The 19,233-nt window shown below is 42.4% G+C and overlaps 1 protein-coding gene across 2 annotated transcripts in view; it reads right to left on the reverse strand.

The window, feature by feature from the left end:
- LOC142243602 (serum paraoxonase/arylesterase 2-like) overlaps positions 1–17,130 on the reverse strand; it is a 36,596-nt gene extending 19,466 nt beyond the window's left edge. Inside the window, exons 1-3 of one of the 2 annotated variants that reach the window (XM_075315679.1) lie at positions 17,046–17,099; positions 15,043–15,198; positions 7,550–7,743 (exon numbers count right to left, since the gene is read on the reverse strand). In XM_075315679.1, coding sequence (XP_075171794.1) covers positions 7,550–7,623 — 74 coding nt within the window. In that variant the 5' untranslated portion in view covers positions 7,624–7,743; positions 15,043–15,198; positions 17,046–17,099. Of the gene's footprint in view, positions 1–7,549; positions 7,744–15,042; positions 15,199–17,045 lie in introns of both variants that reach the window. The other variant, XM_075315677.1, reaches the window with a different exon arrangement.
- Between the last annotated feature and the right edge of the window lie 2,103 nt (positions 17,131–19,233).

The raw sequence follows: 19,233 nt of genomic DNA on the forward strand, positions 1-19,233 counted from the left end.
CAGACTAAAGGTTTGGACACACCTTCTCATTCAAGAGTTTTCTTTGTTTTCATGACTGTGAAAATTTTAGATTCACATTGAAGGCATCAAAACTATGAATTAAACTAAATTAAACTAGATCTGCAATACTGCCAGGCCAATTATCTGTATTTATAAAATCCTTCTCCAGTCTTCTTTCCAAGTTTCTTCATGTGGAATGAAATACTTAACAAAAAAGTGTGGAACAACTGAAAATATGTCTTATATTCTAGGTTCTTCACAGTAGCCACCTTTTGCTTTGATTACTACTTTGCACGCTCTTGGCATTCTCTTGATGAGCTTCAAGAGGTAGTCACCGGAAATGGTTTTCCAACAGTCTTGAAGGAGTTCCCAGAGATGCTTAGCACTTGTTGGCACTTTTGCCTTCACTCTGCGGTCCAGCTCACCCCAAACCATCTCGATTGGGTTCAGGTCTGGTGACTGTGGAGGCCAGGTCATCTGGCGTAGCACCCCATCACTATACTTCTTAGTCAAATAGCCCTTACACAGCCTGGAGGTGTGTTTGGGGTCATTGTCCTGTTGAAAAATAAACCGGATGGAATAGCATGCCGCTGCAAGATGCTGTGGTAGCCATGCTGGTTCAGTATGCCTTCAATTTTGAATAAATTCCCAACAGTGTCACCAGCAAAGCACCCCCACACCATCACACCTCCTCCTCCATGCTTCAAGCTGGGAACCAGGCATGTAGAGTCCATCCATTCACCTTTTCTGCGTCACACAAACACACAGTGGTTGGATCCAAAGATTTCAAATTTGGACTCATCAGACCAAAGCACAGATTTCCATTGGTTTAATGTCCATTCCTTGTGTTCTTTAGCCGAAACAAGTCTCTTCTGCTTGTTGCCTGTTCTTAGCAGTGGTTTCCTAGCAGCTATTTTACCATGAAGGCTGCTGCACAAAGTCTCCTCTTAACAGTTATTCTAGAGATGTATCTGCTGCTAGAACTCTGCGTAGCATTGACCTGGTCTCTAATCTGAGCTGCTGTTAACCTGCGATTTCTGAGGTTGGTGACTCAGATAAACTTATCCTCCACAGCAGAGGTGACTCTTGGTCTTCCTTTCCTGGGGCGGTCCTCATGTGAGCCAGTTTCTTTGTAGCATTTGATGGTTTTTGATACTACACTTGGGGACACTTTCAAAGTTTTCCCAATTTTTCGGACTCACTGACCTTCATTTCTTAAAGTAGTGATGGCCACTCGTTTTTCTTTACTTAGCTGCTTTTTTCTTGCCATAATACAAATTCTAACAGTCTATTCAGTAGGACTATCAGCTGTGTATCCACAAGACTTCTGCACAACACAACTGATGGTCCCAACCCCATTTATAAGGCAAGAAATCCCACTTATTAAACCTGACAGAGCGCACCTGTGAAGTGAAGACCATTTCCGGTGACTGCCTCTTGCAGCTCATCAAGAGAATGCCAAGAGTGTGCAAGGCAGTAATCAAAGCAAAAGGTGGCTTTGAAGAACCTAGAATATAAGACATATTTTCAGTTGTTTCACAATTTTTGTTAAGTATTTCATTCCACATGTGTTACTTCATAGTTTTGATGCCTTCAGTGTGATTCTACAATTTTCAGAGTCATGAAACTCTTTGAATGAGAAGGTGTGTCCAAACTTTTGGTCTGTACTGTATATATATATATATATATATATATATATATATATATATATATAAAGCATTTTACATCTTAGACATTTCTGGCAAATCAACAAGATATGTGATAAGTGTAGGTTCTACCTCTAAAACTTACCGTATGTCTAGAATGAAGGTGCCCCATGCAAATTCCTACCAATAACATGGACTCTGGGGCCCACTGTCCAGCGACATGCAAACATTACATTGATTTCTTTCAAAAATTTCCTTCTGCTTCTACAAGTGCCTCTGAATAAATTAGAATATCATCAAAAAGTTACCGTAATTCATTTCAGTAATTCAATACAAAAAGGGAAATGCATGTATTATATAGAGTCATTACACACAGAGGGATCTATTCCTATATATTATATAGAGTCATTATACACAGAAGGATCGATTTCACGTGTTTATTTCTGGTAATGTTGATGATTATGGCTTACAGCCAATGAAAACCCAAAAGTCATTATCTCAGAAAATTAGAATAATTACCGCAAAACACCTGCAAAGGCTTCCTAAGCATTTAAAATGGTCCCTTAGTCTGGTTCAGTAGGCTACACAATCATGGAGAAGACTGCTGACTTGACAGATGTCCACAAGGCAGTCATTGACACACTCCACAAGGAGGGTAAGCCACAAAAGGTCATTGCTAAAGAAGTTGGCTGTTCACAAAGGGCTGTATCCAAGCATATTAATGGAAAGTTAAGTGGAAGAAAAAAGTGTGGTAGAAAAAGGTGCACAAGCAACCGGGAAAACCGCAGCCTTGATAGGATTGTTAAGAAAAGGACATTCAAAACTTTTGTGGGAGATTCACAAGGAGTGGACGGTGCTGGAGTCAGTGCTTCAAGAGCCACCGCACACAGACGTATCCAGGACATGGGCTACAAGTGTCACATTCCTTGTGTCACCACTCATGACCAATAGACAAGGTCAGAAGCGTCTTACCTGGGCCAAGGAGAATAAGAACTGGACTGTTCTCAGTGTCCAAGGTGATGTTTTCAGATGAAAGTAAATTTTGCATTCCATTTGGAAATCGCGGTCCCAGAGTCTGGAGGAAGAGTGGAGACCACAATCCAAGCTGCTGAGGTCTGGTGTGAAGTCTCCACAATCAGTGATGGTTTGGGGAGCCATGTCATCTGCTGGTGTAGAAACACTGTGTTTTATCAAGACCAAAGTCAGCGCTGCCGTCTACCAGGAAATGTTACAGCACTTCATGCTTCCCTCTGCCGACAAGCTTTTTGGAGATGGAAATTTCATTTTCCAGCAGGACTTGGCCCCTGTCCACACTGCCAAAAGTACCAATACCTGGTTTACTAACCACAGCATCACTGCGCTTGATTGGCCAACAAACTCTCCTGAGCTAAACCCCATAGAGAATCTATGAGACACCAGAACCAACAATGCAGACAAGCTGAAGGCGGCTATCAAAGCAACCTGGGCTTCCATAACACCTCAGCAGTGCCACAGGCTGATCGCCTCCTGCCACATTGCCGCATTGATGCAGGAATTCATGCAAAAGGACACGACCAAGTATTGAGGCATTTACTGTACAGACTTTTCAGGAGGCGCCAACATTTCTGAGTGTAATATCATTTTTTTCAGTTGGTCTTATATAATATTCTAATTTTCTGAGATAATGAACTTTGGGTTTTCATTGGCTGTAAGCCGAAATTATCAACATTAACAGAAATAAACACGTGAAATATATCCCTCTGTGTGTAATGACTATATATAATATATAGGAATAGATCCCTCTGTGTGTAATGACTTTATATAATATATAGGAATAAATTCCTCTGTGTGTAATGACTCTATATAATATATAGGAATAGATCCCTCTGTGTGTAATGACTATATATAATATATAGGAATAGATCCCTCTGTGTGTAATGACTTTATATAATATATAGGAATAAATTCATCTGTGTGTAATGACTCTATATAATATATAGGAATAGATCCCTCTGTGTGTAATGACTTTATATAATATATAGGAATAGATTCCTCCGTGTGTAATGACTCTATATAATATATAGGAATAGATCCCTCTGTGTGTAATGAGTCTATATAATATATAGGAATAAATTCCTCTGTGTGTAATGACTCTATATAATATATAGGAATAGATCCCTCTGTGTGTAATGACTTTATATAATATATAGGAATAAATTCCTCTGTGTGTAATGACTCTATATAATATATAGGAATAGATCCCTCTGTGTGTAATGAGTCTATATAATATATAGGAATAAATTCCTCTGTGTGTAATGACTCTATATAATATATAGGAGTAGATCCCTCTGTGTGTAATGACTTTATATAATATATAGGAATAAATTCCTCTGTGTGTAATGACTCTATATAATATATAGGAATAGATCCCTCTGCGTGTCATGACTCTATATAATATATAGGAATAGATCCCTCTGTGTAAAATGACTCTATATAATATATAGGAATAGATCCCTCTGTGTGTAATGACTCTATATAATATATAGGAATAGATCCATCTGTGTGTAATGATTCTATATAATATATAGAAATAGATCCCTCTGTGTGTAATGACGCTATATAATATATAGAAATAGATCCCTCTGTGTGTAATGACGCTATATAATATATAGGAATAGATCCCTCTGTGTGTAATGACTCTATATAATATATAGGAATAAATTCATCTGTGTGTAATGACTCTATATAATATATAGGAATAGATCCCTCTGTGTGTAATGACTTTATATAATATATAGGAATAGATTCCTCCGTGTGTAATGACTCTATATAATATATAGGAATAGATCCCTGTGTGTGTAATGACTTTATATAATATATAGGAATAAATTCCTCTGTGTGTAATGACTCTATATAATATATAGGAATAGATCCCTCTGCGTGTGATGACTCTATATAATATATAGGAATAGATCCCTCTGTGTAAAATGACTCTATATAATATATAGGAATAGATCCCTCTGCGTGTGATGACTCTATATAATATATAGGAATAAATTCCTCTGTGTGTAATGACTCTATATAATATATAGGAATAGATCCCTGTGTGTGTAATGACTTTATATAATATATAGGAATAAATTCCTCTGTGTGTAATGACTCTATATAATATATAGGAATAGATCCCTCTGCGTGTGATGACTCTATATAATATATAGGAATAGATCCCTCTGTGTAAAATGACTCTATATAATATATAGGAATAGATCCCTCTGTGTGTAATGACTCTATATAATATATAGGAATAGATTCATCTGTGTGTAATGATTCTATATAATATATAGAAATAGATCCCTCTGTGTGTAATGACGCTATATAATATATAGAAATAGATCCCTCTGTGTGTAATGACGCTATATAATATATAGGAATAGATCCCTCTGTGTGTAATGACTATATAATATATAGGAATAGATTCCTCTGTGTGTAATGACTCTAAATAATATATAGGAATAGATTCCTCTGTGTGTAATGACTCTATATAGTATATATGTTTCCTTTTCGTATTAAATTACTGAAATTAACTTTTTGATGATATTCTAATTTATTGAGAAGCACTTGTATATATTAAACTAGTGAGTTTATCGGATGGATGATGAGATGCTGCTTTTTTCTGTACATAGAGAATCAAATGTATTGGGAAAACTACTGCTCATATTGGTAGGTAAGTGGCTTAGTCCTGCACAGGGCCCCCCGGGGGATTCACCGGTCCTCCTGTGGGCCAGTCCAAGCATGGGGCCTCCCATTATGAGTGGCTGCGCATGCGCGGCTCTCTTCATTCCATAATATATAGGAATAGATCCCTCTGTGTGTAATGACTTTATATAATATATAGGAATAGATTCCTCCGTGTGTAATGACTCTATATAATATATAGGAATAGATCCCTGTGTGTGTAATGACTTTATATAATATATAGGAATAAATTCCTCTGTGTGTAATGACTCTATATAATATATAGGAATAGATCCCTCTGTGTGTAATGACTTTATATAATATATAGGAATAAATTCCTCTGTGTGTAATGACTCTATATAATATATAGGAATAGATCCCTCTGTGTGTAATGAGTCTATATAATATATAGGAATAAATTCCTCTGTGTGTAATGACTCTATATAATATATAGGAGTAGATCCCTCTGTGTGTAATGACTTTATATAATATATAGGAATAAATTCCTCTGTGTGTAATGACTCTATATAATATATAGGAATAGATCCCTCTGCGTGTCATGACTCTATATAATATATAGGAATAGATCCCTCTGTGTAAAATGACTCTATATAATATATAGGAATAGATCCCTCTGTGTGTAATGACTCTATATAATATATAGGAATAGATCCATCTGTGTGTAATGATTCTATATAATATATAGAAATAGATCCCTCTGTGTGTAATGACGCTATATAATATATAGAAATAGATCCCTCTGTGTGTAATGACGCTATATAATATATAGGAATAGATCCCTCTGTGTGTAATGACTCTATATAATATATAGGAATAAATTCATCTGTGTGTAATGACTCTATATAATATATAGGAATAGATCCCTCTGTGTGTAATGACTTTATATAATATATAGGAATAGATTCCTCCGTGTGTAATGACTCTATATAATATATAGGAATAGATCCCTGTGTGTGTAATGACTTTATATAATATATAGGAATAAATTCCTCTGTGTGTAATGACTCTATATAATATATAGGAATAGATCCCTCTGCGTGTGATGACTCTATATAATATATAGGAATAGATCCCTCTGTGTAAAATGACTCTATATAATATATAGGAATAGATCCCTCTGCGTGTGATGACTCTATATAATATATAGGAATAAATTCCTCTGTGTGTAATGACTCTATATAATATATAGGAATAGATCCCTGTGTGTGTAATGACTTTATATAATATATAGGAATAAATTCCTCTGTGTGTAATGACTCTATATAATATATAGGAATAGATCCCTCTGCGTGTGATGACTCTATATAATATATAGGAATAGATCCCTCTGTGTAAAATGACTCTATATAATATATAGGAATAGATCCCTCTGTGTGTAATGACTCTATATAATATATAGGAATAGATTCATCTGTGTGTAATGATTCTATATAATATATAGAAATAGATCCCTCTGTGTGTAATGACGCTATATAATATATAGAAATAGATCCCTCTGTGTGTAATGACGCTATATAATATATAGGAATAGATCCCTCTGTGTGTAATGACTATATAATATATAGGAATAGATTCCTCTGTGTGTAATGACTCTAAATAATATATAGGAATAGATTCCTCTGTGTGTAATGACTCTATATAGTATATATGTTTCCTTTTCGTATTAAATTACTGAAATTAACTTTTTGATGATATTCTAATTTATTGAGAAGCACTTGTATATATTAAACTAGTGAGTTTATCGGATGGATGATGAGATGCTGCTTTTTTCTGTACATAGAGAATCAAATGTATTGGGAAAACTACTGCTCATATTGGTAGGTAAGTGGCTTAGTCCTGCACAGGGCCCCCCGGGGGATTCACCGGTCCTCCTGTGGGCCAGTCCAAGCATGGGGCCTCCCATTATGAGTGGCTGCGCATGCGCGGCTCTCTTCATTCCATTCTGTTTGAGAACACCTGAGCAAACATCTGAGATTACAAGGAATTTTCGGATTCTTACAGATTTGCAGAGTCCCATGCACCGTCCTGTCATTATCTATAGAAGATAATCATGAGTAACAATTCACTGAGCGCTGATCCTGGATATCGGCGGCAACGAGAAGCTGGTGACAAAATCTCAGGCAGTTAGAAAAGTTAAAAGTAGTGAAGAAAAGTAAGACGTCACTCACCAAAAATTCATGATCCTCTCCCCCAGGAGAGCAAGGAGCGCCCCGACAAGGGTGATTTTCAGCAGTTTCCCCATGTCTGCAGAGCTTGGCTTGGATTCTTAGCTGGACTCTGTATCATAAAGATCCGGAGGAGCAGGTAATGATATCTGATCACAGCCGCACCACAACTGAGCGCTACACGGTGTGTTCTCTGCCTTTGATGTGTAAGCCAGAAGAGTTATCTTATTATTGATTTATTGTCATAGGTCGTAGTATTCCTGGTTACATATTAGTAGTGGTTATAGAGGGAGCTAAGGAATCACACAAAGCATTTAACTTAAAGGGACTGTCCCAAAATCAGAGCTTACTACCTTTTCTGATAGCGGGGGAACCACAAATGATCACAGGAAAGGGGTCCCTAAGTTCGCTGTGTGAATGATTGCACAGTCATGCTCTGTTCATTATCTATGGCAGAGAAGGAATAGGTTGCACATGCGCGCTGCTGCTCCGATAATTTTAGAACGGGTGGACATAGCAAAATATATATGATCTCTCTGTGAGTCTTATAAACAATGATAGAATCAAAAGCACATGCGGGCAGTCTGACTCCTACTCTGACAGTCCCATAGAGAAAGAATAGAGCATTTTGAGAAAGAGACAGGGAGGCAGTACTATCTGTACCTACATTATTTGTAGAGAGAAGGAGGAAACATTATCTGCACCAAGATCATTTAAAGAAAGATGTAAGTACTATCTGTACCTACATTATTTGTAGAGAGAAGGAGGAAACATTATCTGCACCAAGATCATTTAGAGAAAGAGACAAGGAAGCAGTACTATCTGTACCAACATCTTATATAAAGGAGGCAGCATTATCTGTACCTACATCATTTACCGGAAGAGACAGGAACTATCAACATGTTTATTTTTAGAGTGAGGCAGTACTATCTGTACCAAAATTATTTATGGAGTAGAGACAGCATTATCTATATCTAGATAATGACTCTGTGAGTCTTATAAACAATGATAGAAGCAGAAGCACACAAGCGAGCAATCTGACTGCTTCTCTGCCAGTCCCTTAGACAGCGAATAGAGAATTTTGAGAGACAGGGAGGCAGTACTATCTGTACCTACGTGATTTGTAGATAGCAGGAGGAAACATTATCTGTACCAATCATTTAGAGAAAAAGACAAGGAAGTAATGCTATCTGTACCAACATCTTAAAGAAGGGAGGCAGCATTATCTATACCTACATAATTTTGAGAAGGAGGCAGTCTTTATCTATTTACTATCTGTACCGACATTATTTGTAGAGAGAAGGAGGAAACATTATCTGTACCTACATCATTTGGAGAAAGAGACAGGAAGGCAGTACTATCTGCACCTTTATTTTTACAGAGAGCAGAGGGAAAAACCTGCAAATGTGTCTTTATAGAGAGCGGAGGGGAAAACCTGCATAAGTGTCTTTATAGAGAGCAGAGCGGAAAACCTGCAGATGTGTCTTTATAGAGAGCGGAGGAAAAACCTGCAGATGTGTCTGTATAGATAGTAGATGGAAACTTCTGGTTTCAACTGTGTTTAGATAGTGGAAGAAGTGAGATGGCCAGTGGATTGGTTAGCGAGATGGGCTTTGTGAGGTGCCATTTCTTGTAACTTGGTCTCATCGGGAAACCCGGAGGTATTGTCGCGGGCGGAGGAGGGGACGCCGCGCTCTCCCTCTGCTCGGGTCCGGCTGCCGCGGCTGCTGCGGCCTGCTGCTGCTCGGTGGCTCGAGCGATGGGCCGGATCCCGGGGACTCGAGCGGCGCTCCTCGCCCGTGAGTGAAAGGGGCTTGGGTTTTGGGATAGTTTATTGTCCGTGACGCCACCCACGGCTGTGGTGATTGAGTGGACACCACCACTGCTCTGTTTGGGGAACCCGGGAGTGATGGTACAGAGCAGCCAGTTGTTGATTTGCCCCTCCATGGGTAGGGGTCTTGGTGCTCCCGGGGCCCGGTGATGGGGTTGGTATGGTGGACAGGCGGGTATGGGGCTTGTGGGGGTGCAGGGGCGCAGGGGCAGCACTGTGCCGCACGGCACGGAGGTACTCACTCAGCCAGTAAACACGACACAGTTCTCGGTAAACAAACGGCTGGTTGGACGGGTCCCTCGGACGGTTACGGTACTGCGGTTCCCTGCAGTTAGCGGTGACGGTCTCTTCCCTGCACCTATGTAAAGTCTCTTGGTAGCGATGGGTCCCCACCGGTTACCCACTCCTCGGCTTCAATCTGGGCCGAAGGAGCCCTACTTTGCCCGCAGGCGCTGGCCCTGGGAAACTGGTGCCCTGGCGGTGGCGGTGTCTCCCCTTCACGGTCGGGCTGTTGCCTTCAATGGGGACTTGGTTGTTAGGAGACAGAGGTCCCCTTCACCGACGGATTTGGCAAATTATGGCGACTCCTAGCCTTGCCGGGATCCGAAAGGCCCCTGCCCTGGTGCTGACTGTTCTTCGTATACTGCTCCGGTACCGCCGGGTCACCACCCGTCCGCGGTCCTTCCAGCAACCTCCAAGCAGTCCCCCTGCAGACTATCACCTCCGTCTGCTGACCTTGCTGTCTCAGTCCGGGGCACACACCCGGACCAACTTCGCCACTCTTACTGTCCTCCTTTGCTCTACTACCACTTCACTTCCTTCTACTTTCACTTCCCTCACTTGACTGCCTGGTTTTCCCGCCTCCAGAGCTGTGAACTCCTCGGTGGGCGGAGCCAATCGCCTGGCCCACCCCCTGGTGTGGACATCAGCCCCTGGAGGAAAGCCACAAGGATTTTAGGTTAGCTGGGTGTTCCTGCAGGGAATGTGGGGTGCGTGTGATGTTGTGACCTGTGACCCCTGGCTTGCCCAGGGCGTCACAGTATCATCCAAGAGTCCACAGCCTACGGCTCACCTCTGAACTGACTTAGAAGAGTCAAGGGACTAGATGGTCATCGGGGAAGAAAAACTCTGATGGACCAAAGGAAGTCAAGTGACTAGAAGCTGTCCAGGTCAGTGAGAGAACCACGGGTAGCCAAAGAGTGAAGAGGGGGGAAGCAGCGGCATAGGCCTGGCAGCTGAAGGACTAGGTCCAAGTCAGCAGGATAGGCCAGACGGAGTACCCCAGGAAAAATTGGCAGCAGGAGTGTATGAGTGTGGCCATGTCTCTCATGAAGGTGGAAGATCAAATATACTGTTCTACGTTGTTTTGCCAAGAGAACTCCAGTGTCATGTGTTTATCTGCTACATCTATGACCGGCTGCGGGGTGGTGGACGCTGCCCAGAAGAGAACCGTAAGTGTCGCCCACCCAAAGCGCTTTACAAACACTGGTTCTCTCTGGTGAAGGAGTGCAAAGCCATCTCAGAACAGCGTCCGCACCTTCCTTCAGTTACTGCATAGAATATCAGGGCGGTGGCACAGTGACAGTGCCCTCATACCACACTCCTGCCCACCAGCCGTAGTGCCGGGGTTCTATCCTGTACCCTGCGGACATCACTAGAACAGCTGCGGGTAATGTTCTCCATTGCCAAGATAGTTTTATTTCTACTTAGACCCATAGGAAACAGACGTCTAAGACATGAAAAAAATTGAACTTCTAATCTCCAGACAGAATTTATTGTCACGAATGTCTTCTAGATACAAAGCCGAGCTCCAGCGCCTCGCAGGGCACAGGCTGCAATGTGTAATCAGAAGGATCGGGAGGAAGACGTCTCCAAGAATAGAGCGGACTATATCTTATCTTGTGGTGTGTGTTTAAAGTTCCTTAAAGAAAATGTCCAGGAGTTTCAGATTCCTGAACCATGATGTGTTAGGTCATGCTAAGATAACCTTCTCCTTCCTAACATAGTGTTGTTGTTTTTTCCAATCTACCACTAGAGGGCGCTCACATCATAGTTATTCAATGGTATGCCTCATTTCAACACGCTTTGCATAAATTGAAGTGAATATAATAATAATAATAATAATTTTATTAATTTATATAGCGCTATTAATTCTACAGCGCTTTACATACATTGGCAATACTGTCCCCATTGGGGCTCACAATCTAGAGTCCCTATCTGTATGTCTTTGGACTGTGGGTGGAAACCCACGCAAACACGGGGAGAACATACAAACTCCTTGCAGATGGTGTCCTTGGTGGGATTTATAAAAAAAAACACCTTGTGATATATGTAATCTGGGACACACTTCTCCTAACCAACCACCTGAACTTATTAACTTCGGAAAACTTCAAAAATCCACACTGGTCAATATAAGAAGGCCCGCCAGCTCCCTTCAGGGACTAGATTACAGCTGCCTATTGAAGACTATAGAAGGGGGTCAGGGAGAAAGACACAGACACACTCACTCCATGCTGCAGCTTTCTTCTGTTTTACCCCAGTGTTGGATTCACAGCTGCACTGCTCAGTGCTGCTGTATAATGTCCTCCATGCCTCTGTATAATGTCCTCCATGCTGCTGTATAATGTCCTCCATGCTGCTGTATAATGTCCTCCATGCTGCTGCTGAACATGTGCTACACAGAAACAGGACAGCAGGAATCACTCATGTCTGAATGTGCTGTGTAAGGGGGACTCTCCACCTACTAGCTCAGAGACAACTGAAAATTACACATAGAGCCTGCAGAGGGGAAAACTGGTGGAAAAAATGCTGGATGCAAGTCATATAATGGTCAGGAATAGTGTTATTCCTTATGTACACAACAAACTATTTTGAAAAGTCATTTTGAACTGTGCTGCCCCCCGTAGACCTCCGATGTCACGGTGGTGGGTCCAAGTGGCGATGTGGCGTAATGGGGGGGGGTAAAAATAATATTTAAAAAGGGAGAAATAAAATAAAGAGTTTGTGATGCCAGTTGGGATGTTCGGCTTTGGTATGGCCGGACACTGTTGGAGGTCCCAGGAGTTAGGTGGTGATGCACAGTGCCGGAGGGTTGTCCTCTTGCCCCCCCAGCTAGGGCTGCTTTCTGGGGGATATTGAGATAGGGATGGCACAGCAGGGAATAATTCAGCCAGAGACAGGACAGGGAGCTTTTACCTTTTACTGAAGCTCTGCAGGGTGTTACCACAGCATACAATAATGGTGGTTCTTCCTGCCCTGATGAGAGTTGGCTTCTCTGCTGTGTGGTGATAGTGTACTCTTCCTGATGCTACTATTTCCCTACCTAGGAATAGGTATCTTGGTGTCCTGGGATTTCCAAGACAAGAACAATCTGGATTTTTGATCCCTTCTGGTGAGCAGGTGACTTGAATCCTGAAGGAAAACCCTCTATTTCTTCCAGAAGTTTCCAGACTCAAACATGTCACTGTGCTCCGGGGCAATTCATTGCTCCTCATAAAAAGGCTAATAGCAGTCTCTCAGTTTGCCACTGACTTTGGAAGTCCTGGTGGCCTAGGGACTGATACCCCGCCAATGTGTGGCTGGCCCTCCAGAGGTTTAAGCAGTTACCGCAGACAGGACCATCTCCATGTTGCACTCCTCACTTCACCTCACACTGGCTCTGTGTAATGCCTGATTGGAGCCACAGACTCAGACTGGTTATAAGGGGAGTCTAGAGAAAAGCCGCTCACAAAGCAGGACCCCAAGAACTCTGCAACCCTTTAACCCCTATACAGGGATTTGGAATTACACAGAGCTCCAGAGATCACTACCTGTGGTAGACTGTAGTCCGTGGTCGTCAGGCAGGGTCAAAAACCAGGAGATGCAAAACAGGAACCGAATCGGCAGGCAAGGGCGTAGTAAGGAGACAAAGCAGAGGTCAAATCCGGAACTGGCAGCAAGGTATAAAAACGACAGGCAGGAGGGTAGTCAGAAAACAAGCAAAGGTCAGCGCACAGGAATCAACATACAAACAGCACATGAGCCAGGAGTACAGAACTAATTCTGGCAGTGGTCATGTGACAGGAGGGGGAATAAGAAGGGTGCGGTGTCTTCCCATTGGCTGCAGGTGAATGTTGGCAACTTCAGCTGGAAGACACACACGCCACCTACAGACAGCCAGTGGTACTGCAGGTTCCAGGGAAACCCAGCCTAGTGGATGAGCGGAGCCTGTGCTCCGCAGAGCCACGGGCACCAACTCCTCTCCCATCACCAGAACTATCCATGGTGGGAACATGGCGTCGTCTGGCGATCGGAGCAGAAGTCGCAGGAGCGGGCTCTGGTGGGGATGTGACACTCAGACTGAATTTATCTCACACCTAAGCTCCTTCCCTTTCTCCTTCTAGGGCTCACACTCAAACATTGGTTTTATCTCAAGTGAAGAGCCCCAGTAATCGAGTGTGGGAAAATGTGTGTTTTGTAGTGAACAGCAGAGAAAACCGTATCTCATTAAAGCTAACAATACACGTTATACATATTAACATACACATGTAGATATTATTTGTGGTGACTAGGCACAGGGCGCCACAACTTGAATCTGGTATTGATAGCCTATTTATAGGTTATCAACATAAAATACTGGACAACACCTTTTAAGTAGCGGATCAGACAGGCAGATTGCGGGGTTGCGCTGGGAAAAAGCCAGCAGTCATGGTGTACATTGGTACTAATGACAAAGTTAGAGGGAGGTGGAAGGTCCTCAAAAATTATTACAGGGAACTAGAAGAGAAGCTGAAATTCAGGACCTTCAAGGCAGCAAATAATAATAATAATTGGGTATTTATTATGGGGGATTTCAACTATCCAGACATTCAGTGGGACATAGAATCTTCGGGTTGTGCTAATAGCTGGAAGTTTTCATTTACAATTCAAGACAATTACCTCTCTCAGAAAGTAGATGAACCGACGAGGGGAGATAATTTGGTGCTGTCAAATAGACCAGATATAATTTCAGAGTTACAGGTCCAGGAGCACTTGGGCAGCAGTGACAATAATAGTAAGTTTCAATGTAATACTCAATAGAACATTTGAAAGGGGGGATATTAAAACCTGGAGTTTTAGGAAAGCTGATTTCAACAAATTAAGGGAAGAACATAATTGTGTAGATTGAGACAATGGCATGGTAACTGGGCATACCGCATATAAATGGGGCATTTTTTAAGGATATACTACTAGAGTCATGTAAAAAACCTATACCTTCTGGTAATAAAATGTCCAGGAATAAAAAGAAACCACTATGGATAAATAAGACAGTATAAAGTATAAGACAAAAACAAAGGGAATTCAAAATCCTGAAGGCTGAGAATACAGAAATAGCATTTCAGGAGTATACATTTCTCAATAGGAAACATAAAATAGACATCAAGCAACAAAAATCGCCAATGAGATCAAAATAAATGCCCCAAATTTTATACAAACATCAATCCCAAAAGGAAAAAAAAGGATGATACCAGCCCCATAAAATATTACAACAGGATAATTATAGAGGACAAAGAAAAGGCTGAGATATTAAACAGGCACTTTTCATTGGTATTCAACAAGGAACTGATTGTTCCCGGGATCATTCAACATGGCAAAAATCAAAGTTTCCTCCCCTGATGTAACTAATTTAACACAAGAAGAAGTATACCTGTGCTGAGTAAATTAAGCATTGACAAATCTCCCAGGCTGGACATCATTCATCCACGGATATTGAGGGAATTGAGCTCAGTAATCAACAGACCGCTGTATCTCATCTTCTTATAATTTCTTGTAATAGGGTTGGTGCCTCAGGATTGGATGATTGCTGATGTGGTACCAATATTTAAGAAAGGTAAGAGGGTGGATCCAGGCAACTACAGTCCAGTAAGTCTGACATCACTAGTGTGCAAGGTTTTTGAGGGTATTTTAAGAGATGTCATGCAACGATATATTATTGAGAATACTATAATAACTGATTACCCGCATGGATTCATGAACGATATGTCATGTTTAACCAACATGTTGGGGTTCTATGAGGGGGTAAGTGCAAATCTGGATATTGGTAATGCAGCTGATTTGATTTATTTCGACTTTGCAAAGGCATTTGATACTGTACCACATAATAGCCTTATACTAAAGCTCCAGAAGCAAGGACCAGGGGAAACTATATGCAACTGGGTAAGGAATTGGCTAAAAGTTAGGAAACAAAGAGTAGTCATAAATGGTACATTCTCTACATGCTCTATAGTCAGCAGTGGGGTGCCGCAGGCATCTGTGCTAGGACCAATTCTTTTTAATCTCTTTGCTGATGACACCAAACTATGTAGGATATTAAAATCTGACCTTGATAGTACAATATTATAAAAAAGATCTGGATAAGATGTCAGAATAGGCAGTCTCTCGGCAAATGAGATTTAATGTTGATATATGTAGAGTAATGCACCTAGGACGGAGTAATCCTATAGCTGCGTATACATTAAATGTAAAGTAAACTCGGGACTACAGAACAGGAGAAGGACTTGGGGATTCTGGTTACAAATAAGCTGAGCAGCAGCACTCAATGTCAGGCAGCAGCTGCTAAAGCAAACAAGATTTTAGGGTGTATAAAAAGAGAGATTAGATCCCGTGATCCCAACGTATTGTTACCCCTCTATAAATCACTTGTAAGGCCACATCTGGAATATAGGATCCAGTTTTGGGCTCCACATTTTAAAAAGGACATTCAGAAGTTAGAGTCAGTTCAAAGGCGGCGACGAAATTATTACAAGGAATGGAGGCCGCCTGTATGATGAGAGGTGGAAAAGACGTCTCAGAGGAGATCTCATTTATATGTATAAATACATGTGTGGTCAATATAAAGGACGGCACAAGACTTATTCCTTCCAAAGACAATACTAAGGACCAGGGGGCACTCACTGCGAGTGGAAGAAAAGCGATTCCGACAGCTATATAGGAAAGGGTTCTTTACAGTTAGAGCAGTCAGACTGTGGAATGCCCTATGTTGCAGGGCGAGCGCTGATATAAATTATTAACGCCGACAAACTGACTTGGGGCCAACTCCTGATATTAATGATCAGATTTGACTAATAATTATATATTGTATCATACACCTAACGCTATCTATTCCTTTGCTAATTGAATATATATATATATTCAATTAGCAAAGGATATATATGTTGGGCAACCGTGTGTAATAACCGATATTTATTAAAAAAAAAAAAGCAAAAGTCTAAGTATATATATATCTACTCAATACCACACAAGAAGCATAATACCTTAATAATACAAAGCCCACCACAATAATCTATGAATAATTCCCACCCACGTTACACATACACGATTCTCCCACCCAGTCTGTCGCTCCCTTTCCCTACAAGATTAGGAAACAAAAACCACAGCAATAGCAGATGACAAGCAAGAGGTTAATAGCAGTGCAGGGGTTACAGGGAAGCAGCGATACATGGGTTAACACATACTGCAAGCAGCAGGGAGCAAAGTATGGAGTTGCTGGATGTATGGACACTAGGAGGATGGGGGGAGTAGTACAGTGACAGCAGGGGGTAAAGGTGACTGTACAGGCTGCAGGGCAGAACTATGACAGGGAGAGGGGGAGGAGGGAGAAGAGGCTGCAGAGATCAGGGCAGGGGGCTACCGGAGGCGGAAGAGACTTACAGGTCAGAAGACCCAGGAAGAGCGGGCAGATGAGAGGAGGCTGAGGGGGCCAGACACAGCGGAGGAGAAGGCAGGAACAGGAAGCTGGCGGACAGAAGGGGCAGGAAGGGAGAAGGGTGTGTAGAAAAATGCGAGACACTGTGCCTCAGGCCGGCTTCTCACTTGCGAGTTTCTCGCAGTAGTGAAATGCGAGAAAATCTCACATTGCACTCGGACACGTTATTCAATGAATCAGCTCTCATCTGCGATTTTTTTTCTCACTCCAAATCGGACTGAGAAAAAAATCGCAGCAAGCTGCTATTTGAAGAGTTTCTCGTGCGATTCTTTCCAATGCAACTCTATGGGAGCGTGAAAAAAAAGGAAGTCACACGGACCGGCACTCACACCATCCTAGTCACATCCGTTTTTCTAAATACATTTATCGCATGTGTCACAAAGCACTGGAAATGAGTGAGGTCTCACAATGTCGGTCAATCTCCATCTCTGTCAGTCGGTCTCTCCCTCTCAGTCTCTATTCTCTCTCTGTCGGTCTCTCTCTCTGTCCATGTCGGTCTATTCCTTTCCCCCCCTCTTTCATACTCACCGATCCCCGATCATCAGCGCGGCGCTGCACGGCGTTCACACTGCTCCGGCGGCTTCTCCTCTTTTGAAAAAGCCGGTCGCTCATTATTCAATCTCGTATTCCCTGCTTTACCCGCCCACCGGCGCCTAATTGGTTGCAGTCAGACACGCCCCCAAGATGAGTGATAGCTGTCTCACTGCAACCAATCACAGCTGCCGGTGGGCGGGTCTCTATCATGGAGTAAAATAAATAAATAATTTAAAAAATAAACGGCGTGCATTTCCCCCCCAATTTTAATACCAGCCAGGGTAAAGCCACACGGTTGAAGGCTGGTATTCTCAGGATGGGGAGCCCCACGTTATGAGGAGCCCCCCAGCCTAACAATAACAGCCAGCAGCCGTCCAGAATTGCCGCATCCATTAGATGCGACAGTTCTGGGACTGTACCCGGCTCTTCCCGTTTTGCCCTGGTGCGTTGGCAATCGGGGTAATAAGGAGTTAATGGCAGCAGCCCATAGCTGCCACTAAGTCCTAGATTAATCATTGCAGGCGTCTATGAGATACCCCCAATGATTAACCGGTAATTTAAAGTTAATAAACACACACAGTGAAAAAATCCTTTATTTGCAATAATAAACACAAACAAATACCCTCGTTCACCACTTTATTAAGGCCAAAAACCCATCCATGTCAGACGTAATCCACGGAGGTCCCGCGTCGTTTCCAGCTCTGCTACATGAAGGTGACAGGAGCTGCAGAAGAACACCGCCGCTCCTGACAGCTCCACGCAGCAACTGAGGTGAGTAGCGCGATCAGCTGTGCTGTCACTGAGGTTACTCGCGGCCACCGCTGGATCCTCCAACTGTGACGGCAAGTCGCCAGAGTGACAGCGATGAAGTCACAGGTGAGTTGCGGTCTCGGGTGGAGGATCCAGCTGGCCGCGGGTAACCTGAGTAACAGCAGCGCTAATCGCGCTGCTCACTTCAGTCACTCAGGGGATTAGCGGTCACCGGTGAGTCCTTCACGGGTGACCGCTAATCAGGATGCAACACACAGACTGAGCCGCAGGATGACAATGAAGTCGGGTGAAGTACAACCGACTTCATTCTGATCCTGCGGCTCTATCTGTGTCTGCTGTCAGCGACTATTCAGTTCTGCTGAATGGCAGATGACATAGAAAAAGGGATCCCATACGCATCAAACACGCATTACACACGCTCTGCTAGTCATTAAATAATTTTACAAAATCATCGCACTTGCATTGCACACTGACCTAACGTGAACTAAAATCGGCCGAGTTTTTTTCAGGCAAGTCGGACCGATTTTATACGCATAAATGTGTTTCCAGCCTCATATGTAAACACGACGGCGCTCGCTCATGTGCATGCACACCCCCTGCATCTGTGTGTGCAGGGGGCGAGTGTCGGCGGGATGAGACAGGTCACCGCCTGCTCACACTCATGGGCGGCAGGTTACTTTAAAGTGATGGATGCCTGTGTTAATAATTACATTACAGGTTACCTGCAGGCATTGGCTCCTGTCCACATAAAGGATTATTGAATCCTCTACATGAGATCCTGAGCTTATCTGATGGGACCTTTGTCCATATTTACTCGGAGGGACACAG

The sequence above is a fragment of the Anomaloglossus baeobatrachus genome, chromosome 6, assembly GCF_048569485.1.
Source record: "Anomaloglossus baeobatrachus isolate aAnoBae1 chromosome 6, aAnoBae1.hap1, whole genome shotgun sequence".
Classification (NCBI taxonomy): Eukaryota; Metazoa; Chordata; class Amphibia; order Anura; family Aromobatidae; genus Anomaloglossus; species Anomaloglossus baeobatrachus.